This window comes from Bufo bufo, chromosome 1, assembly GCF_905171765.1.
Source record: "Bufo bufo chromosome 1, aBufBuf1.1, whole genome shotgun sequence".
In the NCBI taxonomy this organism is placed as follows: Eukaryota; Metazoa; Chordata; class Amphibia; order Anura; family Bufonidae; genus Bufo; species Bufo bufo.
In genome coordinates this window covers 424,746,285-424,766,551 of record NC_053389.1, presented here as the reverse complement: position 1 = coordinate 424,766,551, position 20,267 = coordinate 424,746,285, and the positions used below count along the sequence as shown (strand labels likewise).

Genomic DNA, 20,267 nt, shown 5'->3' with positions numbered 1-20,267 from the left:
CACATTATGGTGGGTACTATGGAGAAGGGGACTGAGGAGTACTATGGAGTCATCTACAGGGGCACTAAGAAGGGATATTTTATACTTGCAAATTATGGGGGACACTGAGGGCATCTACTGGGGCACGATATATGGGGCATTTTATACTGGTACATTATGGGGGGCACTAGCAGGAAGGGGGAGAGGAGCACTATGGAGGCATTTACTGGTGCACTATATAGGGGTATTTTATACTGGCACATTATGGGGGACATTAGCTCAACTGGGGGCATAAGGGGGTATGTTTTGCACATTATAAGGAAAATTATTTCTACTGGGGGGCATTATGGTGGGTTTTATTACTCCCCCATGGTATGACCCCCTAGTAGCAGCACCAGCCTCTCCCTGCTCTGCTATCCCTCTGCCCCTTCTCCAAATCCTTATTATGAAATCTTTCTCATTAGGATAAATCACAACATCAGCTCCGCCGAGCCCCCGGCCAAAGTGTGGAAGTGGTGTCCGAGATCCCCAAGGGCCAAGCCAAGTAATTGTAAGTGTTCATGTGAAATATGTTTATTTTATATATGTACACTCCTGTGAGAGGCGGGGATGGAGATCTGTGGATGACACTGTTATAGGGAGGGAGATCTGTGGATGACACTGTTATAGGGAGGGAGATCTGTGGATGACACTGTTATGGAGGGGGAAATGGGGATGACACTGTCATGGGGTGGATTTGTGGGTGACACATATAGCATAAGATGCTATATACGGTATGTGGCATCCACAGATCCCCCCCATAGCAGTGTCATCCACAGATCCCCCTCTCTATAAAAGTGTCATCCACAGACAGCTGGACTTTTCTTCCCTGTTGCGGTTTTAGGTATTGGGTAAAGTATTGCAGCATTTCTAAGCGTACTTGTGTAAATGTATCGTTGTTATACAGTAGCTGCCCCCCCTACTTTTGTCCTGGCCCCCAGTGTGCCCCCCCCAAATTTGAAAGCTAGAGACGCCACTGCTTAGGATAGGCTATCAACGTATGGTCCTTGGGCATTTCAGCCCCAGGACCTGAACCGATCAGCAGAACATAGGGTAGAGATGTTTGCAGGAAATCTGTGGCCCCTTTATTGTAGAGCCTGTCACAACTAGGTTGGGGTCCATGAGGTTAGACTACACATTGATGGCCTATCACCTGGCGTAATCATCTGTTGCCAGGGCGCCAGGACCCAAACCCTCAGCAATCAGCTGATTGCCACAAATACAACAATATGAAAGACGCTGTGTCTTAGGCCTAGGTGATAAGTCAGTGTTTAGTCAGTGATTCCTATCAGTGATAGTGGGCGAAAACTAGGACTGGAGCCTACACAGAAATAAGGTTTTGGTTCACAATCACAGATGGAAATTACTGACCAAAACACTGATGTGTGAACTAGGCCTTTTAAGACAATCCTTTTAAAGTTAGGTCATCTTACCACCCCAAACCATGCCATAATAGATGGCTCGGCAGTCTTTCCAAACATGACCCAGTTTTTTCCCAGATATAGCAAAAGCTATAAAAATCAATTTTTAACACAATGTGCATCGTATGCTAATGGCCTGTGAAAATGATGTAAGGAAGAATCATACAGTCCTGTGTCCAACCACACCTCTCCATTCGTGAATGACATCCTGACAGCCACTAGGCACCACCAGGATCCGGTAAATCTTACGCCTGTGCCATTGCCTTGTACTTTCTGGGCATGCACGGTGCAGCAATGTGCATTCTAATGAAGCCAGGCACAGTACACCTTTCAGAACTGCACATGCACAGCATTTGGGGAAGCCAAATGGTAACTACAGCAGCTGGGGGAAGATATCAATCAAGATTGGCGAGGCAGAGTTGGACACAGGACAGCATGACTCTTCTGTACAGCATGCACGCCCACTTGACTCTTCACAGGTCATTCGTTTACAGCATGTTAAATGGATTTTTAATAAGGGTACGTTTGGAAAGACTGTAAGGTCATCTACTTTGGCGTGGAGGTGAATTATGGTGGTAAAATGGTTGTAACAAAGACAATGATGGTCAACAAAGGGAATTCTAAGATTTATGACTATATTCCTATTCAGATCACCTGGAATATTTTCTATTTTCAGAAGTGCATATACTTTACAGTTCACCGATCCAAGATAAAAAACCAGGAACTGTTGCCATAGACCATGAAATATGACAGTAACAAAGGCAGCGGGCCGATATGACGCTTGTCACACATTGTACATGTGCTGACCTTTATTGAAATCATTGGCTTATAAATCAATGACTAGTGCCAGATCTGCCTGACCTTCTCCAGTGTGAACTCTTTGTGTCATCTGACAGGTATCTATTGGGGTTAGGTGTCTGTTACCAGCAGCATAAAAATATACTTGAAAAGAAATGTCAGATGAGGATTAATGATGGGACGAACAGAACCGACAACTGGTCATTTCCTCTATACTGTGAAGGTTCATAAAGGACTTTAACCATTTCATGGCTGGACGTTTGTGACAACAACAATATTTCACTCTTTGGAATGACATGTTCTAAAGGTGAATATTATCCTTCTCAGGCTACATAAGGATCTGTACTGATGTGACACCTTTAAAAGAAAGCTGCAGTACAAGTATCCTATACACTGTGCAGACTGTGAAGTCAGGTCCATGTACAGACCTGAGCCCCTGGCATGTGTTATTTTTTTTAACAAAATGTAATGGGAAAGCACTCTTATTTTTAAAGAGATAAATAAACAAAAATCTAGAAAATCCATATAAGAAAATACTTCAATGTTGAAAGGTAAGTACATTCGCCCAATAGCTATCTCACCAATAATTCTTCTTTCTACCTAGTTTTTATTATTTTTTATAGATAAAGTGAATCTCTAGGAGAAAACAGAAAATGTAGATCTGGGCTGGACGTCATTTCTAACATGTTAGGCTACTTTCACACTAGCGTTTTTGGTGGATCTGCACAAACGCTTCCATTACCATAATACAACCGCATGCATCCGTCATGAACTGATCCGGTTGTATTAGGTCTTCAATAGCCATGACGGATCCGTCATGAACTCCATTGAAAGTCAATGGGGGACGGATCAGTTTTCTATTGTGTCAGAGAAAACGATTCCGTCCCCGTTGACTTACATTGTGTGTCAGGATGGATTCGTCTTGCTCCGCACCACATCGGAGACAGAAAAACGCTGCTTGCAGCTTATTCTGTCCGCGATGGGGACGCAATCAAACAGAACGGAATGCATTCTGGTGCACTCCGTTTCGTTCAGTTCAGTTTTGATCTCAATGACAATGAATGGGGACAAAACTGAAGCATTTTCTTCCGCTATTGAGATCCTGTGAAGGATCTCAATAGCGGAATTGAAAACGCTAGTGTAAAAGTAGCCTTATCTATATCAGGTCACCCCCTGCCTGCTCCTCCAGTTCATGACATCAACCTTGGACAGTGTGGTGTCAGGAACAGCCTATTTATCTATAATGACACAGCCTATCATGTTCTAGGGCAGGGGATAGAAATCTTCGACACTCCAGCTGTTGTGAAACTACAATTCCCAGCATGCTCCATTCATTTCTATGAGAGTTCTGAGAAGAGAAGAGGAATTATGCTGCATGCTGGGAGTTGTAGTTTCACAATAGCTTGAGTGCCGGATGTTGCCTACTCCTGTTCTAGGGGGTCGAGAGAACCCCAGAACACACCACGAGCATACAGAAAACAGACAAACCACAGAGCCAAAACGAGTACTTTATTAACAAGTAATGACCAATCACAACTGGCATAATCCTGGACAAACAGGTAGGGTACAGCGGCAGATGTAGAACCACTGGACCAAGTGACCAACTTAACTTAGGGCCAAACCCTATGGGCGTTATTCCAGTGCTCCTCTGGTTTTTACCCTTTAACCCCTGAACAGGGATTTGGTCTTTGCCGCAGGGGAGCAACCAGACCGCAACCTCCTGGGATGGTCCCAGTACAGTTGGCCAAAAACCTGAAAGGACACAGACACTGGTGCATGACACCAGTAGTCTAGGCACGTAACAAAACAGGAACATAGGCAAACAAACAGTAACCAAACAACCTGCAACACAGGAAACTGTTCAGACACAACCCAAGTACCAGAATGCAAGCAACCCCCTGCATGGGTCAGTAACCCATGCAGAACTAGATACAGGACACATGGCAAACCCAGGAAGACCAGTACATGCAGACAAAGACAGACGCCTGGAACTGGATGCATGGCAGTCCCAGACAAAGCTGCACATAGAGACATAGGAGCAATATCCAGACAAGCTTTGATATGGTGAAATTGACAGGCACATAGTAATAAAGTACATACGTTGGAACCCCCGTGAAATGGGGAGCATGGCGTTCGCAGTCAGACAAAGCCATAGTGACATCAATGAAATAACAGGCAACCACCCAGGTCAGGAGCGTGCACCCTACAGACAGTAATCCTGGAGACACAGCTCACAGGACTAAATAGCTGGGTAATGATAGCACCTGACCACCTGGTAATCAAACACATACAGACCAGGGAAACAATAACCCTACGTGAACACAGAGCATACCACTTCACACATAGCCACTGAGCACTGCAGCCAGCATGCCCCACACAAGCAACCAGCATACACAGGAAAAGTCAACTGCAGCCAGTACGCAAACACATGCAGCCAACCTACATGGCAACATAGCATCACAGTGAACCACACAAGTGCCATATGTGCAACAAGAAGGTCCAAATAGCCCAATGTCATTTTATCAAACAGAATTTCATGTCTTACTTCTGTCTTATTATACACATGGCTAGAGAGTTGAGAAGCTGGGAGTATTCTTCTCTAGACATGAACAATTCCTTCTCACAAAAGTGTCTTCTTTGAGAACAGGGGTGCATAACCTTAGGCCCAGGAGCCATTCTGCGTCGCCACAATCTGGACACAGACATGTCTGGTTGAGTCTGGTGGCTGCTCACATGTAGCTTCCAACTCAGAGATAAGAGAAATAACACAGCTCAGGAGCAGGCATGTTTGAGTACTAGTGGTCCACTGTGTGGTCAGAATAAGAGGATCCCTTGATCTACATATTCTACATTAGAGAAAGTGGCATACAAGTATGGTCTCTTCCTCTCTGGAGAGCCGAATGGGAACCACCACTCTCCTGACAGGTGAGAATCAGAGGAACCCACACCCATTAGATATTTATGGCATATACATACTATACCCCTATACTTTTTATTGCAGCCCATTGCAGTGGTTAAATTCTATGTAGCCCTCAGACTAAAAATTGTTGTGCATCCCTGTTTTAGATATATGAGTTAGTTAACTGTACATTTAGAACTGTTAATTTACATAATTACAATAATGTTCAAATGTTTGGAGCTTCTGTATGGTTTTCTGTTTTTTTGCTAAGTTGTTTCTCATGCAACAGAAAAAAAATCAACTGTGGATTTTAAAAACATATCCTGAAAATATCCTAAAAAGTGTGTAAAAATAGTGGGTACTGTACTGAATATTTCATAGGGCCCCACAGCAAAACATACAATTGTCCCCTCCTCCCCACCCAGTTTACCAGTATGCGTATGTCAGGCACTCCCAGGCAATGCAGAACACAAAGTCTATATGCCTCGGATTTCTGATGAATGTATGTTTTTTTAGTTTTTTTTAAATAATTTTTTGTATTTAGCTCATGACATTTTAATTAAAAACAAAGGGGGAGACTTTTCAAACTGGTGTAAAGTAGAACTGGCTTAGTTGATTCCACCTTTCATTTTCCAAAGAAACTGTAAAAAATGAAATATGGAATATGATTGGTTGCTATGGGCAACTAAGCCAGTTCTACTTTACACCAGTTTGATAAATCTCCCTCAAAGTGTGATAAAAAAAAAGGTTGCCCTTGGCCTCATCATTTTATCTGACTTTCATGGCACTCATTTGGAACAGCTCAATGTATTTAAATCAAACTGCCATGAATACATTGATAAATCTCCTGCTTGCATTCTAGTACAAAGCAGCCTGCCTGAAGCCACCACTAGGGGGAACACAGTTCATAGGAGTTTATACAACTACCATGGAAGCTGTAATATTCTCTTTGCATTGAGGTCCCCCTAGTGGTGGCTGCAGGTCGGAAAGAAGGAGTTCAGTGCTGCCCCCCCCCCCCCCCCCCCCTTCCCCAGGCCCCAAAGTAGTTAGGGGTCTGCCTCCATTGAAGGCATACTACTGTTGTACTGTAACATATTAACATCATGAAGATTTCCATAGGTTGCCCTATGTTACATGATCTTCGCCTCTTGCTTTTATATTGACCTCTTCTACTTGGTGACCGCTAATACTTTTATAATGTACAGTTGGGAACCTGTCATCAACTTTATGCTGCCTATACTAATGGCAGAATAAAGTAGAGACAGGAGGTGAGTTGACTTCAGCGCTCTGTCATTTATAAGTTAAAAGTAAGTGGTTGCCGAGAACCAACATCACAATCATTGCAGACTGGGCCTGGAAAAGAGTCCCGGCTACATGAGAAGAGTCCTGGTTATTCATGAATTCCTGCTCTCCCTGCCCACCTGCTGATGACTGACAGTCTTCTACCTAGTTTTCTCCCTTTCTATCTAGGAGACAACTGCCAATCATCAGCAGGTGGGTGAGAAGAGCGGGAGATTAGGAATAACCAGGACCCTTCTCGGGTAGCCGTGACTCTTTTCCAGGCCTGGGCTGTAATGATTATGATGCTGGTTCTCAGCAACCACTTACTTTTAGCTGATGGGTGACACACCGCTGAAATCAGCATTTCTGTTACTAATATATGCTGCTCTCAGTGAGGTCAGCATAAAGTTGATGACAGGTTCCCTTTAAACAGTATAAAACAGCTTGAACAGCTTCAAAATCACTGTAGAATCTGTCTCTGAACTGTACCTCCGGTGTCAACAAGCCATCTGTTTTTATTTCCCTTGGTGTCTCCATGCTGGATGACAGCCACCACCTCACCATGACGGAGTGTGAGTTCCATTTCACGGGTGCCCTTCACAGCGCTCATCAACTGGTAGAGCTTTTCTGGACTGTATCGTTTCAATAGCTGCTGGATTTGCTGTTCAATGGCTGGAATATGCTCCTATTATAGGTGAAAGCAGAAATGGGGCAATATTTAGGTATTTACAAAACTTGTTCTTGTCATAGATACATAGAAGACCGATGGCAGAAAAAGACCACATGGTCCTTTCTAGTCTGACTTTATATTATATTATGTCCCTTTTATTTTTGTCTTATAGATATACAGTATGTTTCTCTCAGACATGTTTAAAGGTAATCCATCACCAGCGACCTCCCTATCTGTTTGCGTAGACACATAGCTGTGGCTCAGTTGATTAAAATTGTGTTTTTCTTATGATAATCCAAGGCCCCGTTCCCGGGATATGATACTTTTTCTTAATATGCAAAGTAGGCCTTAAGTGCAATGAGGGTGTCACCATTGCTCTTGATTCACCCAAGCTACACTCATTTCTGTGACCCTCCCCTCCCTCACTGCTTTGCTTGACAAGGCCATCAGTGGCAAAGTAGCAAGGGAGGGGCAGGTCACAGAAATGAGAGGAGCTTGGGAGCAACAAGAGGAATGGTGACGCCCTCAAAGGCCTAATCTGCATATTAAGAAAGTAACATCACTCGGGAATAGAATCTTGGATCGACAAAAGAAAAACAGCACTTGAATCAGGTGAACTACAGCTATGTATCTATGCAAGCAGTTGGACAGGGAGGCCGCTGGTGAGTTTTCTTTTAGAGCTGACTTTCCAACCACATTTGCTTGGAGGTTTAGTCCCTTGAGGTCTATTTTGGGTCTTAGATGGGTTTTCCAATTTTTTTTTCTTATTTGGCAGAGAGCAGGGGATAAAGTAAAGCAATGAAGTCATTAAAAAACCTTACTCACTTTTTAAATGTCCTGCCAGTCCCATGCAACTCCTCTGGTTTTAGCTTCTCTTGTCCCCAATGGCCCACGTACCACTCATCATTTATGTGAACCGCTGCAGCGAATTATGGCCTCAATGGTCATGTGTGGGACTTGAAACCTCATTTGATCACTGGTATAAAGCTTTGGAATACTTAATATTCCAAAGCATTATTGTAGTATTTATAGGCAATCTATTTCTTTTTGCAAATACTTAAAGGGGTTGTTCGGGTTTGGAGCTTAACCCGGGCACATCCCCTTCTTCCCCCACTTACCCCCTCATGACATGAGCATCGGAGCATTTCCGGCACTAATGCATACCTCCCAACCGTCCCAGGTGCCGTTGGGACAGTCCTGGATTTCAGTGGCTGTCCCGCTTTCTGGCACCTGTCCCTGCTTCTATAGCAGGGGGCAGGGCCAGCCTGGAGCTCTGTGTTCCCTGCTGTTGGTGTTGCTGGGGAACGAGGTAAGTATGTGGAGTTTGTTTTTTTGTTTTTTACTGACTGTGAAGGGGGCACTTTACTGGGCATATTACTGTCAGCGGGCACTTTACTGGGCATATTACAGTCAGAAGGCACTTTACTGGGCATATTACGGTCAGGGGGCACTTTACTGGGTATATTATTGTCAGAGGACACATATCTGGGCATAACTACTGTGAGGGGCACATATCTGGGCATAGGTACCATGAGGGGGCACCTATCTGGCAATAACTACTGTGAGGGGGAACATATTTGGCCATAACTACTGTGAGGGGGCACCTATCTAGTCATAGCTACTGTGAGGGAGCACATATCTGGTCATAACTACTGTGAGGGGGCACATATATGAGCATCGCTACTGTGAGGGGGCACCTGTTTGGTCATAACTACTGTGAGGGAGTACCTATCTGGTCATGACTACTGTGATGGGGCACATATCTTGGCATCGCTTCTGTGAGGGAGCACATATCTGGGCATCGCTACTGTGAGGGAGCACATATCTGGTCATGACTACTGTGATGGGGCACATATCTTGGCATCGCTACTGTGAGGGAGCACATATCTGGGCATCGCTACTGTGAGGGAGCACATATCTGGGCATCGCTACTGTGAGGGAGCACATATCTGGGCATCACTACTGTGAGGGAGCACATATCTGGGCATCACTACTGTGAGGGAGCACATATTTGGGCATCGCTACTATGAGAGGCACATATCTAACCATAACTACTGTGTGGGGGCACATATCTGGCCGTAACTACTGTGAGGGTGCACATATCTGGACGTAACTACTGTGAGGGTGCACATATCTGGCCATAACTACTGTGAGGGGCACAATGTGGGCATAACTACTGTGAGGGGGCACTATCGGAGCATAACTACTGTGAGGGGGCACATACAGTATCTTGGAATAACTACTGTGAGGGGGCACCTATCTGAGCATAACTACTGTGAGGGGGAAAAAACTGGGCATAACTACTGTGAGGGGGCACATATCTGAACATCGCTACTGTGAGGGGGCACATATCTGGCCATAACTACTGTGAGGGAGGCACATATCTGGGCATTGCTACTGTTAGAGCCACATATCTGGCCATAACTACTGTGAGGGGGCACAATGTGAGCATAACTACTGTGAGGGGGCACATTTGGTCCCATGGTTCCGGCCACCAGAGAGGCCAGCGCTTTTTCCTATAGTGTGCAAGCATGACCACCGCTGCTGGATTGGAAACGAACAGTGTATAATGTGATAGAAAAATTAATACAAAGGAAAGGAAGCAATATGGATACTAACAATACATTAGTAAGTGCCTTCTATTAACTTCCTCTACATAATAAATGCTTTTTGCTGAAGTGACACAACCCCTTTGAGGCAGACATGACGGACTTTGTTAGGCCCCTGACTGCCATGGTAACCCATTGGGGCTAAGGCATTATAGCTGTCCTAAGGGAATTGTGGCTGTCATATACCAATACTTACAATGGGGCCAAGCATTTAAGGGTATAATATTACATGCCTAGCTTCACAGGGCATTACACAGCGTTCCCATGGCACAAATTTAACTCTCTTTCCCTCTGTAAAACACTGCCACTGTTGTCATCTAGTAATGCTATACAACTTCCCCAGAGTATATGATAGAAAACACATGCAAGAAAAAAAGTTGCATGTAAGGTCAATATCATCATTTAAAGGGTTTCTGTCATGAGAAAAATCGCTATGTAGCTGACTGACATTAGAGATGTGCTAATGTCAGCAGTACATAACATTATGACTTATATCTCCCTGCCTGCCGCCGTTCTCTTAAAATAAAGACTTTTATAATATGCTAATGAGCCTCTAGGTGCTAGTGGGGCGTTGCTGCAGCACCTAGAGGCTCCATCTTCTCACCCTTTGGCACGCCCATGTACAGTTGATTGAGTTCTCCTCAGTGTCCCGTAAATACCGCTTCTGAGCCGTCCCGTTTAGTATTTGGCGCAGGCGCAGTGAGTGAAGGACGCTCTCCTGCTGCTGGCTTCCTTCCTTCGGCGCAGGCGCAGTGAGGAAGCCGGGAGCAGGAGCGCGTCCTTCACTCACTGCGCCTGCGCCGAATACTAAACGGGACGGTGCAGGCGCGGGATTTACGGGACACTGAGGAGAACTCGGACGTCAATCAACTGTACATGGGCGTGCCAAAGGGTGCGTAGACCGAGCGTCTAGGTGCTGCAGCAACGCCCCATATTATAAAAGTCTTTATTTTAAGAGAATGGCGGCAGGCAGGGAGTTATAAATCATACTGTTATGTACTGCTGACATTAGCATATCTCTAATGTCAGTCAGCTACATAACGTTATTTCTCATGACAGAAACCCTTTAAGAGCAGTTCCATATTCCTAATTATATTGACAGAAAAACAGTCCCTGCAAGCAGAAAATTTCCAGGCTGGAGCTTACTCGTGGTACTGGGACTGGTAATTCTTCATCAAATTTCTTTGTGAATTCATTGAGCAGTGATGTTGAATTGGAAATGTAGTTTTCAACCCATCTCCTAAAATTGGCCTCTGGAACTGTACGGCACTGCATCTATAAAGCAATATTATAGTACATTACAAGGGCTTTAAATATTTCATGGATTAGTGATAGTGAGTAAAGATAGCATACAAATTTATTTAAAAAATGCATACTTGCATATGGTTCTTTAAATCATCTCTACAACAAGCCCTAATACATCAAATCCAACACCACTAGTAATCAATATATAATGTCCATATAAGAAGAGTACAAATATTTGCTGTCTGCCTACTCTTCTCCCTTTTCCATCCTTCTTCTCTCACACGGATCATCTCTCCCATCATTCCAGGGTCAGACTGGTCCACCAAAAGATCCTTTTGTGGGCGCAGTCTTTAATGCCATAGTGAGCCCCCAAAGGTCCAGGAGAAAAGACCAATTTGGAGTTGCCATTGGGGTCTATTTCTTTGATTTAAAACCCAGGGGAGTAACGAGGTGGGGGCAAGTGGGGCATGTGCCCTGGGCATAGAGGTTTTAGACAGTTGATTAGGCTGGGCTGTGTAGGAGGAACATGCAGGTCAAGGAATCAGCCCTCCTCCTACACAGCCCAGAAGTGCGATGCATGTGACCGCATCTGCTGCTGCTGGGAAACGCTGGATGTCCTGCTCTCCCACCCATCCTGCCTTCCTCTCTCCTGCTCATCCTACCCCACTCTATTCTACCCTACCTACCTTCCTTTCTCCCACCCATCCTATCTCCTTCTCTCCCACCCTTCCTTCCTCTCTCCTACCCATCCTACCTCCCTCTCTCCCACCCTTCCTCCCTCTCTCCCACCCATCCTACCTCCCTCTCTCCCACCCATCCTACCTCCCTCTCTCCCATCCATCCTACCTCCCTCTCTCCCACCCATCCTACCTCCCTCTCTCCCATCCATCCTACCTCCCTCTCTCACACTCATACTACCTCCCTCTCTCCCACTCATCTTACCTCCCTCTCTCCCATCCATCCTACCTCCCTCTCTCCCACCCATCCTACCTCCCTCTCTCCCATCCATCCTACCTCCCTCTCTCACACTCATACTACCTCCCTCTCTCCCACTCATCTTACCTCCCTCTCTCCCATCCATCCTACCTCCCTCTCTCCCACCCATCCTACCTCCCTCTCACCCACCATTTTAAGTCATCATTTTGCTGCAGGGGAAATGTAATGTTACATGGCACCCTCTTAAATGAATTGACCATCCATGCAATCCACAGAAAAGTCAGTCCCTCAGAAGGAGAGCTGCTCTTTGTAGTGAATCTCAGCTCTGCCTGTTCAACTCAAAATTGCAGTTTTAAGTAGATTTCCAAACTCGTGATTATAGAAATGACAATTCTTCAAATATTGGAGCTTGATCTTCATTAGACTACAGTAAAGCCCTGTATCTGAGCATATAAAATAATAAAAATGTAAGTATAATATAACATGTATATATAATATTTTTTTTTTACCTGCGAAGCATGTTCTTCTGCTGCAAAACATGCTTGAGCAGCCAAATCTTTCTGCACAGCAATGAAACTGAGGAAAATATTGTGAAGCAACTGATAGGACAGCAAAATGCAGTTAGGTAGCTCTGATAGTAGCATGGAATGGATGGCCTTGTAGTTGTTTACAATGTCCTCTTCTTCCCACGTCATCCTTCCAGTTTCACTGTACCTCTCCTCCAGGTTCTCATAGTCTAAAAGTTTGTCCAATCTCTTCCGGATCAAGTTCTTGGGTCCCCTTAAACACTCGGATAGGTTAGTAAGAGGCTGCAGGACCATCATTTGCAGTTTTCTTTTCTGCAAGAAGTAGGTGATGTCAGAGCTTAGAGAACAAGGCGCATAGGAAAGTCATCTCAATTGCAACCATTTACATACACAAAAAATTAAGAACAGCTGCTAAACATTACAATTAGCAAAGCGAATGCAATAGCTCACACTTTCACCATATACTAGCAAATCAGAAGTTAGAACAATCGCAATTAGCAAGCTATTGGTATTTTCTATTTTGTTGAGGTGGCCATTTTTGTACAAGTGAGGACAGGAAGTGCAGTCATAATGGTTGTTCTTAAAAAATTGGCACTTTTCTATTGATCAAACAAGCTGAAATACATGATAGAGAAGCTAAGTCATAAGGGACAACCAAAGCACTTTCTGTATTCACTTTTGCAAAAACGGCTACAAAAACAGAACAGAGAAGTGGTAAGAAAAATGAACACTGGTACAGTTATGTGCAAATAATAGCAATGTTTAAAACAACTGAGAAAAAGATCAATCCTCTTAATAGCATTTCTTTCCATATACACAGAGGCACTGGGAGCACTGCACATTTAATCCCAAATAATAAAAATAAACAAAATATACATTTTTAAACTGAAAATGAAGAAAAAGGAACAAAAGGCTTTTCAGAAATATAGCAGTGTTTGCATTTTCAGTTACAAACTGGAATATTTCCACTATAAACTGAAAATTGTTTACCGATTTAGCTTTTCTGTTAATCACTGAACTAATATTTAGTTGTAAAACCCTTATTTCTGATAACTGCTTTACATCTGTGTGGCATGGAGTCAACTAACATCTGACACCTGCGAACAGATATTCCAGCCCAAGCTGACTGGATGACATTCCACAGTTCTTCTGCATTCTTGGGTTTGGCATCAAAAACAGCATTTTTGATGTCACTCCACAAATTCTCAATCAGATTGAGGTCTGGAGATTGGGCTGGCCACTTCATAACATCAATCCTGTCGGTCTGGAACCAGGATGTTGCTTGCTTGCTGGTGTGTTTGGGGTCGTTGTCCTGTTGAAACACCCATTTCAAGGGCATTTCTTTTTCAGCATGAGGCAACATGACCTCTTCCAATATTTATGCGATAAATGGGCCTGACTCAAGAGTATGAGAAACATCCTCAAACCATTATCCTTGCACCTCCATGTTTTACAGTCTTCACAGTGTACTGTGGCTTGAATTCAGTGTTTATAGGTCATCTCACAAACTGTCTGCGGCCTTTAGACCCAATAAGAACAATCTTGCTCTCATCTGTCCATAGAATGTTGCGCCACTTCTCTTTAGGCCAGTCAGCGTGTTCTTTGGCAAACTATAACCTTTTCAACACATCTTTTTCTCAGCAATGGTACTTTGCGCCGGTTTCTTGCAAACAGTTTATCTTCATGTAGGCATCTTCTGATTGTTGCAGTACTCACAGGTATCTGAGGATCTTCTTTGATTTCCCTGGAGCTGATCCTTGGATGCTTCTTTGCCATTCTTGGTATTCTATGATCTACACAGATGGTAGTATTTCTTTTCCTACCACGTTTTTCGGATTTTGTTGGCCATTTTAAAGCATTGGAGATCACTTCAGCTGAGCAGCCAATTATTTCCTGCACTTCTTTATATGTTTTCCCCTCTCCAATCAACTTCTTGATCAAAGTTCTTACTTCTTCTGTACAATGTCTGGAACAGCCCATTTTACTCACTGAGCAAGGGCTAAAACCAGCAGGTACAACATTTGCTGCTCTCCTTCTTTAAATAAGGGCCATAATTGATACCCATTTCTTCACAGAATGAATACCACATTAATTGAGCTTGACACTACTATAAATTTGAACACCCCCCCCCCCTTTCATTAAATGAGTTAATTACACCCAATTAGAGGCGTGTCATGACTGTTGATTCTGTTGGTTGCCCATTACTTGGCTACACCTAGTCATTAATTTTTTTCCCATGTTGTATTATCTATTCTGCCAAAAACAGTAATAAAACACATCTATCACTAATGTGTTTTATTACTGTTTTTGGCAGAAAAGACTGCTATTACTTTGCACATAACTTTATATGTTCATATTTTGTTTGGGGTAGAAGGAATTTTCATGTCCTGTGGACTCAATAAAATACAATAAAACAGTATTGGTAGAGTTAAAGTAGGAGGGTAAACCTGTGCTTTCCCTTAGTGCTGGATGCAGTGTTTTTTTCAAAAATAATAACTACTAATGTCCAGAGGACTAATATACACTTATTAGTCCAGCACCTATTCCAAGTTACCTAATACTTAACTTTTATTGTGTATTAATAAAACGAATTGCTCCCTTAACTATATCTTAAAATTGCAGTGTGTTACAGTCCTCACTTGTCTATTAGAGTACTATAGTGTTATGCAGCATCCCCTTCCTGTGGGGTGCAGGTCACTCCTAATCACCACTGATGCTGCTGGCTGCGCGCTGCCAGCATGCTCAACAGCATGCTCAACTGAATGTTGAGCATGCTGGCAGCGCGCAGCCAGCAGCATCAGTGGTGATTAGGAGTGACCTGCACCCCACAGGAAGGGGATGCTGCATAACACTATAGTACTCTAATAGACAAGTGAGGACTGTAACGCACTGCAATTTTAAGATATAGTTAAGGGAGCAATTCGTTTTATTAATACACAATAAAAGTTAAGTATTAGGTAACTTGGAATAGGTGCTGGACTAATAAGTGTATATTAGTCCTCTGGACATTAGTAGTTATTAAAGTAGGAGGGTAGAACAGTGACCAGACAGATGGTGGGCCACTGTGTAAAAATAATACATAGCTATATAGTTAATAGGTTGAAAAAAGGGGTCCATCAAGTTCAACCTTTCTCAAGTGTGAGCCCTAATGCTGGTGGGATACAGTTTTTCACAGTTATTACATATTAACATTTGCTATTGCTTTGAGAAGCAGATTGCTCCCCATTGACCGAATGTCCACACTCCACAATAGGTTACTTACAAATGCTGAGTAGATGCTGTTGCAGAGTTCTATTGTGTAGCCATTCAATGGATGGACTGATCCTTGCAGGTACTCCAGGGGATATGTCTCAGGCTGGATAAGAAAATATTCCTGTGATACAGTAAGGAAATGGTGCATAAGGCTAGGGCTACACGGCGACATGTGTCACGCACCATTTTTTGTAATGATAGTCAATGGTGTCGCACTGTGACATGCTACATGCTGTGACAGGACTCAAACTTAAGGCTGGGGCTACACAGTGACATGTTGCATTTTATGTAATGTCTATGGAGTCATGCCGCAACCTGACACAACTGTGATGTGACCATTGCAAAAAATCTGTTGGATGTTTGGTTGCAGGTTGCACATCACAGACCACAATGCAAGTCATGTGTGTCTGCAACTTGCCCGTGACCCTTCTTCGAGTTTTTTTTTTACAAATTGCAGCACTAAAATAACCATGTGTCAGCAAGTTGTGCTCTCTCAAATGACACGTTACTGTGTGGTCCCAGCCTAATGCAGCATTATTGGAACATGACACTGTTTTTTCAAGGATTCTATATAAACCTGAGAAAAAAGCCTCTTGTGTGCCTTCATAAAAAACGGAGGTACACAAAGGTCCAATATGAACCCATAGCAGTCTATGGATGCTGTTTTTTGAAACCATACAATGCAGATCTGCAATTCGCCTGTTGACATGAGGCTAAAGACTTCAGAATTTGAACTGTAGACAAGGTGTCCCTCGTAAAGTGAGTACTGACAGTACTGTCATTAGCATTCTGTGCAAAACACATTGCATATGTGTTTTATTAATTTTCATGTAGTAAATCTGCATTACATTTTGTAACTACTTTGAGTCCATGATGGGGATGTATCAAAACTGGTGTAAAGGAAAGCTGGCTTAAGTTACTCATAGCGACCAATCAGATTCTACCTTTCAGTTTCCCAAGGAGCTCTTAAAAATCAAAGGTGGAATCTGATTGGTTGCTAGGAGCAAATAAGCCAATTTTCCTTTGCACCACTTTTGATAAATCTCTCCCCATATTTTGTTCTAAAGAGGTTTATTAAAATAACTATAATTTATCTGTGGGAATCAGTAGTGACCAGTAGAAAATCAAATTATTGATGGTAAGAGCCCTCTAAATCCAGTGGCAGGCTTACGCACCTTTATGGATGCATGTATTAATACTGTGTACTGCACCCCCTTTTAGTTTTTGGCCTTGAATAAAACATCTAATGCATAAAAGCATAATTGTGGGTTTATTATGCCGATTTTTTGTCTGTGCCACCAACCCATCTGAGGCTAGTTTCACATCTGCGGCAGAGTTCTCTGGCAGGCTGTTCCGGTATCTGCCTGCCGGGCACCATTGATTACAGTAGGGTCCAGCAGAGATCCGGCCGCTACCGAGCAAAGATGCTGCACGCAAGAGTTTTGGTCCAGATGATTGCCGTCATTCTGTGCCGGAACAGCTTGCAGGAGAGGACAACCGCACATGAGGAATAAAGAGAAAAATGGTTTGACAGGTGGCACTTCTCTACAGCTAATCATTACCTCCACATTCTTCACATAGGACACAACATTTTCTTCCATTTGGCTAACCACAGCTGCCAGTCTATGAAACTTATCAGACAGATTGTCAAACTCCTTGTCTTCTCTCTGCCAAGAAAACAAAATTGATATAAGCACCCACTGAATTGCAAAGGGGCTAATCCACATGAGGATCAGATGGCACGCTCACAAGGAAAAACTTGAGTTTTAGGCCTCCTGCACACGACCGTATGTCTTTTTAGTGTTTTGCGGGCCGTTTTTTCCGTATCCGTTTTTCAGTTTTTTGTTTCTGTTGCGTTTCCGTTTTGGTTCCGTTTTTCCGTTCTGTTTTTCCGTATGGCATATACAGTATACAGTAATTACATAGAAAATATTGGGCTGGGCATAACATTTTCAATAGATGGTTCTGCAAAAACGGAACAGATACGGAACACATACGGATACATTTCCGTATGTGTTCCGTTTTTCTTGCGGACCCATTGACTTGAATGGAGCCACGGAACGTGATTTGCGGGCAATAATAATAGGACATGTTCTATCTTTTAACGGAATGGAAAAACGGAAATACGGAAACGAAATGCATACGGAGTACCTTCCGTTTTTTTTGCGGATCCATTGAAATGAATGGTTCCATATACGTACCATATACGGAACGCAAAAAACGGCCCGTAAATGGAAAAAAGAAACGTTCGTGTGCAGGAGGCCTTAGCTTCAGATTTCTGCCCTAGATTCTCTGAAAAATCCACATTGGATTGGTCTATGGCAAATCCCACACATCTGAACATAGCCTTAGGAACCCAGATCATTGTTGGCAACCTCTGTAGGCTCCTGTTTTTGGAAATAGCTGAACTGATTTATAGTTAACCACTATTTGGACTCAGATTTTTATTATTTTCATTTCCAAGCTGACCATACAATTAAGATTTATGTCCAACCATGTAATGTGTATCAGGGCTCCCAAATCTGCAATTGGGGGAGTCAAAGGTTGAGCATGTTGATTTTCAAGACATCTGATTCTTTATTTCTCTGATACATAAGCCACCGTCCATATGTCTCTAGCAGCATCTTTCTCCCCTCTCGCATTCACAACGCTAAAATGCTCAGTTGTGGAAGTCTCCATTCAAAAGTGATTCTGTGGCAGAAGGAATAATGAATAAATAATGTACCCTCTTACCATAACCTGTGGCCTTGTATTTTCACTGGTCATAAAACTTCTCAAAGATCCCAATATTCTTCAATATCTATATATATCTGGTGAGCACTGCGGCCTCCTACACGACCAGGGACCTCATGTTCATTTGACATTGCAACTCAGTCCAATTCAAATGAATGGGCTTGGCTGGAATATTAAGTACAGCCGCTATACAATGTATGGCGCTGTGCTTGGTGTGCTGTGAGGAGGCCAGAGCACCACAACCTCTTCAAACAGTTGATCGAAGAGGGGAGTTGGACTCCCACCCACTAAGGATAGATCAACAATATTGTACTCCTGGAAAACAAACTTAATGATGCAGCTATTTTAGGCCTTAATGACACAGAAATGTTTTGGCTTTTCATTACTGTGTTCAAAGAGCCATAAGTTCTATTTCTTCACTATGGAAGTAACCATATGAGGGCATGTATTTTGCAGAACAAGTTTGCATTTCTGTCATTATTTGCTTACCATGTGAGATAAATAATGCAACATAGTAACATATGGGGTTAGTTATCAAACTGGTGTAAAGTAGAACTGGCTTAGTTGCCCATATCAACCAATCAGATTCCACCTTTTATTTTCCAAAAGGAGCTGTCAAAAATGAGAGGTGGAATCTGATTGGTTGCTATGGGCAACTAAGCCAGTTCTAGTTTACACCAGTTTGATAAATGACCCCAATAGTGTAAGACTGAAAAAAGACAACCGCCCATCCAGTTCAGCCTGTTATCCTGCAAGTTGATGCAGATGAAGGAAAAAAAAAGACATGAGGTGGAAGCAAAGTTTCCTCATTTAAGGAGACATAATTCCTTCCCAATCAGGCAATCAGAATAACTCCCTGGATCAATGACCCTTCTCCAGAAATCTAATAACTATAACCTGTAATATTATTACACTCCAGAAATACATCCAGGCCCCTCTTGAACTCTTTTCTGTTTCAATAGTTTTTTATTGGTTTAGTATCAATAAAGATAATAGAGGACAATAAAATGCAGTTCCACCTGCTGAACATTGCAGATGGAAGAAACTCTATGTTTGTCTTTACAGCATTAGACAAACAGCCATGAGGGATGATAAAATTCCCAAAAGGAAAATACAGTATGACAGCGAAAAAAGAAAATATATATAAAGATAAAAAAAAAAGAAAAGAACAGGGTTATAGTTCCACCTATATTGATAAAAGTTGGAGTTTTAGTTCGGTTGATCTTATGGATCTAGTAGAGTGGCGTAGACTGTAGACCTCCATGGCGCCCAAGTTTTATAGTATTTGGCAGATGTATTATTACTGTTTGCTATAATTTCTTCGAATCTGCAGTTAATATTTACTTTCCTGATTATCCGTGAAATGGGAGGGATGATGTCACGAGGGTATCAAGAGCCACGTCTGACTCCGTTATACCCGGGGTCAGGAAGTCGCAGCGGGTGGCTGCGCGCTCTATATCTAAAGATCACGGTGTTTCTTAATGATTGTTTTCTGTGTTTGCCTTGCTATCCTTTTTGTCTCTCTCAGGGATCCGTAGCTTCTCCTCCTCAGCTGTTTCTTGTCTGCCACTCCCTACCTCCTTATATTCTCCCCTCACACTTCTCTAGTTGCCAGTTATAGAGCTTCCTGCCTGGACATCTATACTGACCCACTGGAGTGGTTAATCCTGGTTGTCGTTCCTGTGTGCTACCCTCCGGATCCCTGTTTGGCTTATTGTTGTCTCCTGTTGTCGCCCACCTGGGAATATATGTTGAGTCTGTGTTGTCTGTCCTCCCCTTGGTGTTTTCCCTTAGAGTTAGTGGTGCGGACTAGTGTTCCCATCACCCTGTTCACTACCTAGGGCTCAGCTCAGGGAAAGCCAGGGCTTTAGGCACGTG

At 43.1% G+C, this 20,267-nt stretch overlaps 1 protein-coding gene across 1 annotated transcript in view; it reads right to left on the bottom strand.

Annotated features, from left to right (window-relative positions):
• The window catches only part of ARHGEF37 (Rho guanine nucleotide exchange factor 37), a 117,341-nt gene that overhangs the window by 20,291 nt on the left and 76,783 nt on the right, over window positions 1-20,267 (bottom strand). Inside the window, exons 9-13 of the mRNA XM_040406546.1 lie at window positions 17,219-17,323; window positions 15,667-15,777; window positions 12,387-12,716; window positions 10,843-10,971; window positions 6,907-7,102 (exon numbers count right to left, since the gene is read on the bottom strand). Of these exons, the coding sequence (XP_040262480.1) occupies window positions 6,907-7,102; window positions 10,843-10,971; window positions 12,387-12,716; window positions 15,667-15,777; window positions 17,219-17,323 (871 nt within the window). The remainder of the gene's footprint in view (window positions 1-6,906; window positions 7,103-10,842; window positions 10,972-12,386; window positions 12,717-15,666; window positions 15,778-17,218; window positions 17,324-20,267) is intronic.